This window comes from Tachypleus tridentatus, chromosome 8 (assembly GCF_004210375.1).
Source record: "Tachypleus tridentatus isolate NWPU-2018 chromosome 8, ASM421037v1, whole genome shotgun sequence".
NCBI lineage: Eukaryota > Metazoa > Arthropoda > Merostomata > Xiphosura > Limulidae > Tachypleus > Tachypleus tridentatus.
In genome coordinates, this window is record NC_134832.1 from 110078024 (window position 1) to 110092067 (window position 14044).

Genomic DNA, 14044 nt, shown 5'->3' on the forward strand with positions numbered 1-14044 from the left:
CTTCCATTTAGTTCCAGACTTTTTTCAACTGACCAAACATTTAGTTTAACTTCCTGAAAAATACATATTAAACTGAAAACACTGGTTCACTTCTTGTAAGAATAACTTATGAATCATTACCTTGATGTTTGTTTAAATGCAAATCTTCAGACAATAAATTTTTATTTTTAAGAATTTAATTACAACACCTAGTCTTGTAATACTATTAGTATAAAGGCTGCAGCTATGGCCTTTAAAGTTTCATAAATGTATAACTACAGTGTTACTTATTATTATTTGCACATTTGATAAAAACAAAACAGTTGCTAACATTATTTTTTTAAGTTCAATAAACTGGCCATACAGTTAATTTTAATATTTATAATAATATTTAATTTTAAGGCAATATTACTTATTTGTCACCAAGTTAATTTGTCATTTTTATGGTTGTGAATGACAGATGATATATTGTAACAATCCTATGAACTTTCGTTGAAGATAAGTAATGCCAAAATTAGTTCTACCGTTTTCCTCCACAACTTCTTCCTCACGAGTTGTTACCTATACCTATCTTAGGTTTTACGTTACAGTATTGTATTACTATTGTTATAGTTAGTACGACTATCTGAAAACGAACCAACTAACCTCTTCGACTTAGCGGCCGAACACGAACAGCCACCTTAACTTTATCTGATGCCATATTTCGTTGATGAACAGCTAAAACTCAAGACCAGTGATGTTATGATTTAATGAATCATATATACATACAATTACTGCAAGTTCAATCGTTTTTTTTTAAATGTTAACATATAGTAACACCACATTCTCCTCCTCGAGTGTAACACCCATCACACTAACATTCGCCATGTTTAATCTTAATGTGACGTAACTCTTTATAGCTCAAAAGAACGAGGAGCAGTACAACAGATAAGTAGCCTTAACCTCTGCAGGTATGATTTGGTACCATCTATGAGAAGAAAACTGTACTATCAACGATGACGGATAACATGAACATCATTATATTTCAGAAGAAAATTAAAATTTAGGCGTGTGTGTGTGTGTGTTTTCTTATAACAAAGTCACATCGGATTATCTGCTGTTTCCACCGAGAAGAATCGAACGCCTGATTTAAGCACTGGAAAACCAAAGGTTTATTGCTCTTCCATTGGGGAACTAAAATTTAGGTAATAAAAATATATAAGCCTCGCATGATTTTAAGTTATAAGAAAACATTATGCAATGCTTTTATTTTTTTCATTTTATTAACATATAGAATACACACAATCAAATATTATTTTGTTGTAACTTTCCAAAGATTAACCAAGCTCTGATTGAATTTCGGGCTAAGATACATGGCCCTCCTTTAACAGTGTGAGACCAGGAGGAAAGAAGCTGGTAAAAATATCCTAGTTTACCAACGAATAGTAAAATTGAGCGTCATATTGCTCGAAAGGCGAGCATATTTGGTGTGAGAGGAATCTGATTTCACGAGCCGCAAATTACGAGTCGAGCACTCTAACCACCTGACTATGCCGGACGTGTTAATGAGTTGATTCCATATTTTATTCGGTGTTTAGTTACACGTGTAATTCTCATACATCATACCAAATCGCATTGTTATTTCACAAAAATGAAATAAGTACTTAGTTTAGTTTTAATACACCAATGACAGCTTTATCTTTTATACTTCGTAACCAGAAATTTACAGAAAATGTGTGAAGTATAATTGTGTGTGTTTGTCTTATAGCAAAGCCACATCTGGCTATCTGCTCAGCCCACCGAGGGGAAGAAGTATAATTACATAATTCAGTAAAACCACTGACCATCTCATAAGGATAACATTGTTTAACAAATATTTTGTTTCTCAGAAGAAATTCCCCGCTGTACGGATTTACAACGCTAAAATCAGAGGTTTGGTTCCCCTCGGTGGACTCAGCATATAGCCTAATGTATCTTTGCTGTAAGAAAATACACACATAAGAGAAAAAAAACAAACCTAAACTTCATGTGATATAAGAAGTTTTGTGTATTTCAAATAATTTTGAAGAAGTACTCATGCGTAGTTGCAGGAGTTTTCAGGTAAATTCGTATAAATATAATAGTACTGACTGTTATCTGTCGTACGTCAATGTAACTATTTTGCAGGGCGTGTATAGATTTTCATCATATTTGGCATAGAGGGTCATTATGTCATGTGAAGGTACATATAGGGTTTCAATTTTGCATTTGCGGTTTCTGTGGGTGTTTTTTGTATATATTTCCCAACTACTTTACCTGGGCCCGGCATGGCCTAGCGCGTTAAGGCGTGCGCTTCGTAATTAGAGGGTCGCGGGATCGCGCCCGAGTTGCGCCAAACATGCTCACCGTCCCAGCCGTGGGGGCATTATAATGCACGATCAATACCACTCTTCGTTGGTAAAAGAGTAGCCCAAGAGTTGGCGGTGGGTGCTGATGACTAGCTGCCTTCCCTCTAGTCTTACACTGCTAAATTAGGGACGGCTAGCACAGATAGCCCTCGAGTAGCTTTGTGCGAAATTCCAAAAAACAAACAAACAAACTACTTTACCTCCGTTGCTGGCTCTTCACCAATTTTGGCACGACGTTTTGTTGAATCTATACGATTTCGAATTTTGTGTTTTTCAGTTTTAATGAACGTTTTGAGTTTTTTACAATTACTTATAAGAGAAGCAACTCTCCATATCCTAAGATAACCTTTCGTTAATCATGAATTTGCATAACTTCCGTCCAGGGAACACGTACTCCAGTTAATTACTAATATAGTATACTTAATGCACTCATAATATTGACATTATAGCCAATGAAAAATTAATAACAAAATGTTATGTGCATTTTATAAATATCGAAATATGTTTTATGAATATACAGGATGTTCTGAAAAAAATGATCTAGTTTTAATTTGTTATATTTACTGATTTGACTCCCATCTTATGTATATACCTGACTGTTCACCGTAAAAGCAAACGTTGTACTTGCTTTTAACATAATCAGTAAATTGTTTGTTAAAATACTGCTTTCAATATAATTATCATATAGAATAAAAAAAAACAAAGATTAAAACACTGTATTCTAAATAAGATTGAACCCTGAGTTAATTTAAACTACCGGTCAAAATATAACGCTATTCAACAACTTAACAACGACACAACGCATCGATAGAATCCCACAAGTAAGCCCTGGTTTCCCTAAATAAATAAATGATTGCTTTGAAAAATATATTTTGCTTTATCACCTCACATTTTCTGTGTATTTGATTAATCACATAATGAAGTTATGAAGCAGCCACACACAAGGGGCAATATGTGGTACAATACAACTATGCTCGCCCTTTCAGCCGCGGGGGCGTTATAATGTGATGGTCACTCCCACTATTAGTTGGTAAAAGAGTAGCCCAAGAGGTGGCGGTGGGTAGTGATGACTAGCTGCCTTCCCTCTAGTCTTATATTGCTAAATTAGGGACGGCTAGTACAGATAGCCCTCGAGTAGCTTTGTGCGAAATTCAAAAACAAAACAAAAAACCTTTAGTAATAGAAACTACAGAACTATTGACAATATGCACAATTGTGAGATGGATCATGACCAGACATGGCGATACGGACTGTAACGATGTGATAAAGATCCAAAATAGTTTTATAAAACGTACTCAACCAATGTATAACATGGGAGAGAATCTACACAGATAAGATATGCTTCCCTTTGACCCTGTGGCGCATAACAAAATAAAATAAATTATATGAAAACCAAATAAAATAAAACAATGTTGCGAAATCTAAAGTAAGTTAATAGCTCAAAATAATATATACACAATAAGATTTTAAAATAGTGAACGAGTGTGTGTGTATGTGTGTGTTTTCTTATGGCAAAGCCACATCGGGCTATCTGCTGAGTCCACCAAGAGGAATCAAACAATAGTGAAAGAGCAGTTTCAGGAACGTACTCTTTTGCTGTTAGCTATGAATACAGTCATACAATTTGTCATACAATAATCGTTTCTATGAAGGGTGAGATTAAAGACTTGAGAGTTTTGTGACAAATTTTATAGGGGACCTTTAAAAATAAACTTAAAACTTAAACTTTAAAAATAAAAATAAATATGTCAAATACAATTCATTACTATTAACAACTCACCACTATTTAGTAACTATATTTTGAACAATAAAAACAAAAATGGTGGTTAGATAATATACAAAATGCTTATTATAATATTTGTAATAACCATAAAGTAATGATAATGAATGTTTATAATAAATATAAAGTAATGACAATTTTGTTCCTAAAATGGTCAAGTAAATGTTTGTGAAAAAAACAAGCTGTTAAAACATGTTAATAAAAATTAAAAGTAATAGGTATATATAAGAACCAACTGAAGTCACCATTGTTGTCATGAAAAAGTTGTCAACGTGTGCTTTTCAATATGACATCCAGTAACTGATATTTCTTTTCTTTCGATTTTTAGCTGGGCCGTCTTTCATGTGAGAGCCTATTCATTTATTCTTCTTATTTCAGCTCTACTTTTATTATCATGCACGTCCTCTGCCATAAGCCTTCCTTCTCCCCCCCCCAGTAGCACAGTAGTACGTCTGCGGACTTACAATGCTAGAAACCGGATTTTGATACCCGGGATGGCAGATTCCAGCTAGTCTATTGTACAGTTTTGTGTTTAACTACAAACAAAGACTGCCACAAACAAAAATAAGACATTTAACACACTAATAATTTTCGACAGGATAAAAGCATTAAAATATATATATATAGTGCATCTTTACTGCTTTGTGTGTCCGGCATGGCCGAGCGCGTTAGGCGTGCGATTCATAATCCGAGGTTTGCGGGTTCGCATCCCAGTCGTGCTAAACATGCTTGCCCTTTCAGCCGTGGGAGCGTTATAATGTGACGGTTAACCCCACTATTCGTTGGTAAAAGAGTAGCCCAAGAGTTAGCGGTGGGTGGTGATGACTAGCTGCCTTTCCTCTAGTCTTACACTGCAAAATTAGGGACGGCTCAGGTTTCTCCTTCTGGTTGGGGGTTGTGCAGTAGGCTAACAATCTACTCACTTAAAAAAACCCGCCTGTTAATGAATCCGCAAGCGATTGCTGCCCTATGTTCCTTCATGGAATCGAGAGACATAATAATAATACTGCTTTTTAGTTGGAATAAAACTTGGTAAAATATGCTATCATAAAACATAAATACTTTCAGTCTTCATAGTTTTATTTTATCTTTCTCCATTATAGTGCACTATGTCTGTCCATTCATTGCATACAAATTAAGAGATTCTCTATATGCAGACTTATTTCGTGATCAACTTTATTTTTTAATGCTTGTCAATTCAATATTTTATGTGAAGACTTACTCCTTTCGATGCTCTACAGTACGTTTTCGTGTAGTCCTCATGTACAATCAGACTTTTTAAATAATCCAGGACATAACACCTATATGTGTAAGTGTTTTTATTAAATATTGTTTGAGTACGAACCAGTGGTTAGCATGATGGACTGAGGGGCTTAGACTTTGTAGTTTACATCTGGTCGCAAAATGTAAAGCACGCTCCGTAGACGTCATAAAAATAACAGTAAAATCACACTATTTGAACAAACAAGAGTAGCAAAAAGGTTGGCAGTGAATGCTGTTGAGTAGCTACCTTCTTTCTAGTCTGCATGTTCAAAATTAAAGACAGCTAGTGTATTTAACTTTCGTGTAGCCTGGAACTAGAACCTAGCAAACAAACAGTCTTACTAAATATTAACGAAACAGCATTTTCTACTGTATAATCCTTCTTGGTAGTGCAGAAAACGATGAATTTAACACTTTAATAATGTTCTAGAAATCCTAGTTATCATTAACAGCAGGACAGCCGCTAATGTTTTAGGTTCACTATCATGATGCACACTGATTGAATATCAAGAACCTAGTGAAACTGAAGAGATCTTCACAGGGAAGTATCACTTCAAACCGCCAGTGATGATTGTTCTGACTTAGAAATGAAGCATCAGAACCGTGAATGAATGAATCACAAACTTATGTATCTTCAGTATGATTTTAGCTGTCCCAAGAAGTTCATGTGCTGAACTCTATTGAATTTTCTTCAATTTCATACCTTACCTTTTATCCTTCGTTATTGAAATAATGTGGGAAATGGAACTTCTGGAATATGTCTGTCACAACCAGCCAATTCAACGTAAAAATATACATTTGGCACCACTGCTGCAGCCGTTCATCCAAACAGGTTTATTGTCCAGATACCAGTTCCTCTTTATTTCGCCCTGAACAGTCAAATGTTTTGTTTTGTTTTTAATTTCGCGCAAAGCTACACGAGGGCTATCTGCAAAAGAATATCAATGTCATTTTCCTCAGCTGGAATACAATGCAGTACTTAGAAAAGTACAATATATTCTTTATCTATTAACTTAGAAAGGAAAGTAGCTTAATTTATCGAAATTTTCAAAATCAAAAATAAATATTATATGCTTTTAGAGTATTTGAAAACTTTACATCTACAAAATCTGCTGTATATGATAACGACCTTTTTTCATACACTTGTTATGAACAGCCAAACCAAGTGTTTCACTTGGATGTATTTGGGCATCCTCACGAGGCATATTGTTAGACTCCTAGCTTTGATCTATGTCTACTATCTGTAGCAGCATTGCTATATCTAAGTTTTGAAATGTCTAGTAGTTAGTCGTTCTTACTTTGACTTGAAACAACCAGTGACTTGTATAGCGCCTACACACAAAAGAAAGTTATTTTTATTTTCGTTTATTTGTATAATACCATACTCTCTCAGTCTAGAGCACACACTCTTCAGAATAAGATAAATAATTCAAGTATCTTCTGTTGATGTATGATATCACTGGTTAATTTTCCGTCACAGGAAGGCTGCCAACTGATTCAGAGCAGATGTCATGATGACAACAATATCGTTTGGTAGCAGGAAAAGTTAGTTTAGCAAAACCTATTTGCCAACCACAATTCGTTTTTCAGAGTTATTAAAAGGTTCCCTCAGTGTGTGGCTATAATGTTCTGGACGCTCATCTGCACGGATTGTTGCATAGTGGTCTCAGTGTGTCCGCGATTAGCAGGGTATACATAGTGGCTTTAAACAAATATTTTGAAACTCGGATGGTTTGTATGAGAATATATGACATTATTAGCAATCCTAGAGGTTTTTGTGGACTTTTTACATTTAACAGGGGACTTCTCCAAGTCATTTAAGGATTTACCAATCTCAATTTTCTATTAGCATGCCTCTCTTCTTCTTCTATAATATAGGTTTTTGCCAGTGGAGAGGAGCATTTTTCAAGTAGTTTCTTACAAATAACATAATAAATAAAACGCTTGTTAGGAACAAAGAATCTTTTAGCCACAATGTTACCAGCATTGTCATAGCTTCGGTCCTTTTAAGCAGCTTTAGAAAACCCTAATTCTTGTAACAGTTTTAATTCTGTAGCATCGAGGTTTCCAGCTGTGTGTCCATATATGGTATAAATTTCAAAAATATTTCAATTTGTTTGCCTCCATTATCACTATATTATAATATAAATATTAGCTGATCTTTTGTGAAACATGTAGCGTGAAGTCTACCACAATGGAAAAATACTTTGTTTCTTTTAACCCTGCTAAAATAATTGAAAAAAAAGCTAACTTTGAAAGTAAATCTATAATTTCCAAGTTTTCCCGTTGTAAAATGAGATGAAAGTTGTTACATTTTGTGACTGGCTTGGCACAAATACATCCTCAATAAACGAGAGAATTTATCAGAGGGTAGACACCTATTTCTTCCTTCTTAAGAAGTGATTCTACACGTAAAATTAGGTTTATTTTTAGTACCTTCTATGAAACCGTTACAATTTGCTTACAGAAGCCTTTTGTGGTGACAAATTACCTAATTTCTTTTATTATATATATGACATCCATTCTCTGTGGTATAAGTACGTTTGCGTGGATTAAAAAAATACGTAAGTCGTTACCTGAATTTATTTTGATAGGTATAAAAATTTCTTCGAGCACAATTATGTATTAATAGTTCCAAACCGTCATCACTTCCATTAATATCAAATCAGCAATTTTGACAATTTTTTCATTTCTCATTTCTTCAGGAATTTCTTTTTGAGTCTGTATATCATAACAAATTATGTGACCAAGTAAAAACTTTAGATTCTGCTTGTATCATCTGATCAATTAGATTGTCGCTAAATAATGTTATACAATATGGATTTTGTTTACATATGTGGTATTTTCAGGTACTCTCATTTCTCTAGTGAGTGATCTGACAGATTTGCAGAATAACAGGAATTTCGAGAAGAAAGTGTTATGCATAATTAAACTGCGTTCTTCTGATGTTGGTTGAGTTTACCAAAGAAAGAAAAGAGAAACAATTCAAACTCGAAAGAAACAATCGTTGCTGAATACCAAACACAACGAAAAGGAAAGCTACTGTATTTACTGAAAATATCGATTTTACTGTAAGATAAGAGTTTTCAGTTCCAGACTGAGAAAACGTACCGTTTATATGCGGAACAATAACGCTATTATTTTCACGTCGAAAGCGCTACTACATCACTGTTGGTCGTTACTAACGAAAATAAGGGAGATTACACTGTTAAGGTTTAACCTGATCCACCAGTACAAAAGATCATTGCGTACTTTTATATAGTGTGTTTTACTTTACAACAATTTTATTCAGCGAGAAAACGCACGTAATACTATAGGTGAATAACCTTGAACAATTTATATCAAGGACAAAGGGAACTTAGTCTCTTCATTGGCTGACATCCTATAGTTAAAATAGGATATATTTTAAAGATAACTTTAAAATTAGATAGAAAGGAGTATAAAATACTTAGTCTGACTGCATAATACACTCACAAAAGGATTTTTTTATTTATCGTGAAGAAAGAATATTTATTGCCGTGCGCTTTCTTGCTAAACCTAGTATTCATGTTTCATTCACTCTTTAACTTTAATGGATATGATCATTATATTAAACATTAACTGATAGAAGTTGTCACAACTGAAAGATGAGATTTTCAACGATTCATAAGATTTGTTATCAAATGTTTTTATTTCAGATATTCGCACAAATCTGCTTAAGAGTCATACCTAATTTGAAACTGAGGTACTAAAAGAGAAGCAACTAGTCAACACCACTCACCTGAGACTCTTAGGCTACTCTTGTCTGTCTGAATAGTGAGACTTTACCGGCAGTCTTATAACACACATATTCCCAAAGTGGGAATGTGACTTTTCAGCAAAAGCCGCTATCCACAGATCCAAATATATATAGTCCAACACGTTTACCATTAAGCCACACCCAGCCTCATTATCCAATGTGACAAATATGAGAAATATGTATTTATAAACAGTCTACAGCAATATTTCTTCTTAAATTTTCAGTTTTGTTCATTCTTGGCTTAATTTTTTAATTTGTGTTTGGTTATTATTCTAGTTTGTTTGTTTTAAATTTCGCTCAAAGCTACACGAGGGTTATCTACACTATCCATCCCTAATTTAGTAGTGTAAGACTAGAGGGTAGGCAGCTAGTCATCACCACCCACCGCCAACTCTTAGACTACTCTTTTTACCACGAATAATTTATTTGATCGTCACATTATAACGCCCCTAAGCCTGAAAGGGCGAGCATGTTTGATGTGATGGGGATTCGAACCCGTAATCCTCGTATTACAAGTTTAGTGCCTTAACCACCTCGCCATGCCGGGCCTATTATTCTAGTACAGATGTAGAGTTTTGTTTTGTTTTCGATTTTCGCTTCCATGTGTCTGAAGAACATTCAAAGCAAAGTGATTTACTCCATCGAATCATCATAAAACAGAAAAAAGCAGGCATTGTGAAGTAACTGGTGATTTAATTTAAATGACTCTTACACAGTCTTTGACAGTGAAACGCCAAAATACAGAACTATAAATCAGTGCACAAATTACTGAACAGTTTTCTTCAGACCTAAAGATACAACATAATAATCAATATATTTTCTAGTAGTAGAGCTATAACTTAAAAAAAAAAAAGAATCAATGTTCTATTTGGGATAGAAAGTATCAAAAACTTTAACATTATTAAAATCATAACAATTTGCTTGGTTGTTTCATAAGAAATCCATATTGGGTTACCTGTTCTGTGCATCGGAAGGAATCAGCCTTGGATTTTAGACTTGTAAGTTCGTAGACTTTCCGCTGTACACCGATAGAAAACTTCTGTTCTATAAAACGTGATCGTTGATGTAATTCAGTGTATGATCAGTACAGTATTGTTTACGAATATCGATGACTTACAGTTCACCTTTTATAGTCAGAATTAAAGTGGTCGTACTCTTCTATCTGATGGAATATCATTGTTACAGAGTATAATTCTATTCAGGTCGATAATTTCAACTTCACTGTTATTTTTCAATTTATTACATATCACTCGCCAGTAATGTGCAAAGAACATTAAAAGTGCATGAGATCATTAAGAGAAAAGAACACTTTCAATCGTCCAAAAGTGAACTTTTTTTTTGTGGAAGAAGGAGTGACGTGAGAGGACCATATGATAAAATTCATAATAAGCAAATATTTTCTTTTTTATTAGTGATGACGAGAAACCCACTTGAAGTAAAAATGTATCTCAGAACGACTGATATAGGTATTAACACTTTTACTAATAAAACAGAGAACAACGTTTCGACCTTCCTATGTCATCTTTAGGTCAACAAAACAAAAAGAAACTGTAGATGACCTAAGAAGGTTGAAACATTGTTCTCTATTTTATTAGTAAAAGTTTTAATACCCACTCCAGCCGTTCTGAGGTACATATCTTTTTTTATTCTTATTGAAATAGTCATATAAACTCTTTTATGATCTATAAACTAAGCAGTGAATGTTTGCGTATTAATAACAGTTAGTAACATATTACAGTTATTTTTCTTACTGTGAAGTTTTACAACATCCATTTATTTTATAGTGATTTATTTTTTCTCAATAGCTTTCAACAAGTAAGGTGTGGATTCAGGTAAGTAATTTCGTAAGTACTTCATCCCGCCCTCTCCTGCACTTCACTGTCACTGGCTGTAGAATCATTACTTCTAGTTATACATTCATAATGTTATCTTACAGTTGCAAGTGCACGTGATTATTTATACTGTTTATATTCTAGAAAGGGATTTTGACGGGCCACATTGTGTTAATTTGGGAGTCCACCCGTCTAAACACACCCTTAAAATGGAAATGTCTCGCGTATTATTTTACTTTGAGATAAGTAATAATGTAAACATATTGTTACTGTTTCTTTTCTTATTTAATTTTAGACAGGTCAAGGCTACTTGGACTATTTCGTGCAAATGTATGTGTCATTTATTACACTACGAAATAGTAAGCTTCTTAAATTTCTCAACATTTCGACCTTATAGCGACTTCCTAGTTTGTTAGTTTTTTGACGATATACAAATTAGTTTAATTATTTTGAATAAAAGGGTAGGTAAATATAAAAAAGATATATGACAATAAAAAACCCAGTTTCAAGCTAAAAGAACTTGCAAATATTTTTACTTTGCTTGCACTACATTACGAGTTAAATTTCAAAAATCTAAACACCATGTTGAAATCCATATTAAAGCCATCCAGTTGTCGCTAATATTTCTGTATAAACAGAATATTTTTTATCTTTTTATTGGAAAACGTCGACAGGAAACAGCTCATAATTTCCAACTAACACTAAAACTGACTGATATTCTGAATTTAAGGCTCTTTGTTTCTTTCATTGATTTTACGTATATATATTTACAAATAGCATGTTAATGTAGCTCTGAAATTCAGGATCTTAGAGACTATAACACATGTTTAGTTCTCGAGTGAAAATTAACAAAGAATTGATATTGCACAGCAACCTATAATTCATGTGAAAAGTAACATTGATTATTCAAGCTCCAGCTGCCAATCACTCCCACAAAGTCGTTTACCATTCACCTGAAGAAAAATGCTAACTGTTGTAATTCTTCGTTTTATAGTGGCATTCATTCCAAAATGTACAAGAACTGTAAACTAGTCAATGAGCTTGCTATGAAATACGGTTTTTCCAAAGAACCTGGGAATTTAGGAAATTGTAAGTTTATTTACACCTGACCAATACGTATGATACGTTGAACAAATGACAATAATATTATATGATTGTATCCTGTTTCTCCCACTTGTGTCATAACTTTTACTTTGATATTTGTTTGAAGTTGTGAGTAAATTTCTTAAAACTCGGTCAAATTACCTGTACTTACTGTTCTCATCTGTTAGAAAGTTTTAGAATAGACCTGCAATTACTCATCTTCATTGATAAATCAAATCCTTATTCTGTATCTTTCAACGGCACAAAAGTTTGTAACCAGTTACTGTCGATATCCAGTGTTGGCTAAAATGGTTGCATATATCGTAAAAAAATAAGATTATTTATATTAAGATGGAATACAAATACACTTAGTGATGTCAAACTGAGAAATGCATTATATATTAAACACCTACGTAGCTATTGTTTATAATGAGGCAGGTTATATGTACATTATGAAAGATTTATCAGAACAGCAAACAATTTTATCAGACATTTTTAGAAAAATGTATAATTCAGAATTTCACCAGCCACAACAAAATTTCATCAAAACATGTATAGCAAAAAAATATAAAATGAGATAATTTAATAGCATCTGAAACCTTATGTCAGTTTATATTAAACATTCAGTACTTGTTTGGTCATCTTTATACTCTATAACATGTGCAAGGTGATGAGTCATGCCGTCGATGAGTTTATTGATGTAATTACTGTGTCCAAAGTTGTTACTAGAATGTGTTGGAACACAGATAAAGTAAATGGTTCAGGATCACGGCTAGCAAATTTCCAGTTCAGCCTAACAGTTTTTAATGGGATTACAATCTGGAGACTTTGCTTCTCATGGCAATCTTGCATTGGCCTCCTGATCGAGATAAGCCTGTACAATATGCGAACAGTGGGAATTGGTTTTGTCATCCCGGAATACAAAGCTATGGCTAAACCTTGCTCTAGCATATGGCAGAAATATCGTCTTGACGCCATTATCGTTTCCCTGGAGGATATGAAAAACAGATTTCTATCATAAAGAATATCTCCTCAAACATGTACTGCGTCACCCTCTGTAGGGAAGACAGTCTTTCCTCATCTGTTCTCCAGGCAAACGACGAAAACAAATCCTCCCGTTAGTTTTAACAAGTCGGAAACAGGACTCATCTGAAAAAATGACATGTTGCCAATCTTCTAACTGTAAGTTGGCATGCTATCTTGCCCAGGTTACAAGCTCACAACAATGAATTTTCGCTAATATCAATTTGCAGATAGCTCTTCTTGCAAAATAACCTTGTTTGACCAATCTCCTACTCACTGTCCTTCTGGATATTCTGGAATGAACATGTCGTTGAACCTGATCAAAACACAGTCATCCAAAATTGTATTTTTCGGTGTCTACCAGTAGACTTACTTGGATAAAAGTTTTCTGTAATCCAATGACATTTCAAGATTCTGGATACAATGCACTGGGATATCCTACTCTTCTGACAATGCTCATTTTCTTCATACAATTTCTGGACAGTCGAACAGTTTGACACCCTATAATCTCATACTTGACCAGGCATGATTACAGAGAAATTGTTTGTACAAACTCTTGGTCTATTTCTAAAAACATTATGCCAAAATCACATTCTTTTAAACTCAACAAATGCTCAAACAACTCGTTCATATTTTGTCCATGCAGAGAAACAACAACATAAATATAGAATAGCATGTAAGCACTTTGGCCTAGACTGTGTATATATATATATCAGCGAAACATTAAGACCGTAGCGATTAAGTTTCAGAAATTTGCACTTGACGCACCAGAGGAATGTTTCAACTTCCTCTATGTACTCCCTCCTTCCAGAAAGACCAGGGGTATGTAACTCTAAGAACTGGGTTTCGGTACCCACAGTGGCAGAGGATGTTTTTTTTTTCTTAACAACAAAACAAACAAAAATACATCTATTTTTATTTTATATTACTTAAAAAACTT

The 14044-nt window shown here is 33.9% G+C and overlaps 2 protein-coding genes across 3 annotated transcripts in view; one reads left to right on the forward strand and one right to left on the reverse strand.

Moving 5' to 3' along the window:
• Positions 1-875, reverse strand: part of LOC143223200 (kinesin-like protein KIF13A) — a 121295-nt gene extending 120420 nt beyond the window's left edge. For both annotated transcript variants that reach the window (XM_076450802.1, XM_076450801.1), the window contains exon 1: positions 625-875. In XM_076450802.1, the coding sequence (XP_076306917.1) occupies positions 625-679 (55 nt within the window). In that variant the 5' untranslated portion in view covers positions 680-875. The remainder of the gene's footprint in view (positions 1-624) is intronic.
• The window catches only part of LOC143223204 (ribonuclease kappa-B-like), a 514553-nt gene that overhangs the window by 334699 nt on the left and 165810 nt on the right, over positions 1-14044 (forward strand). The window lies entirely within an intron of this gene.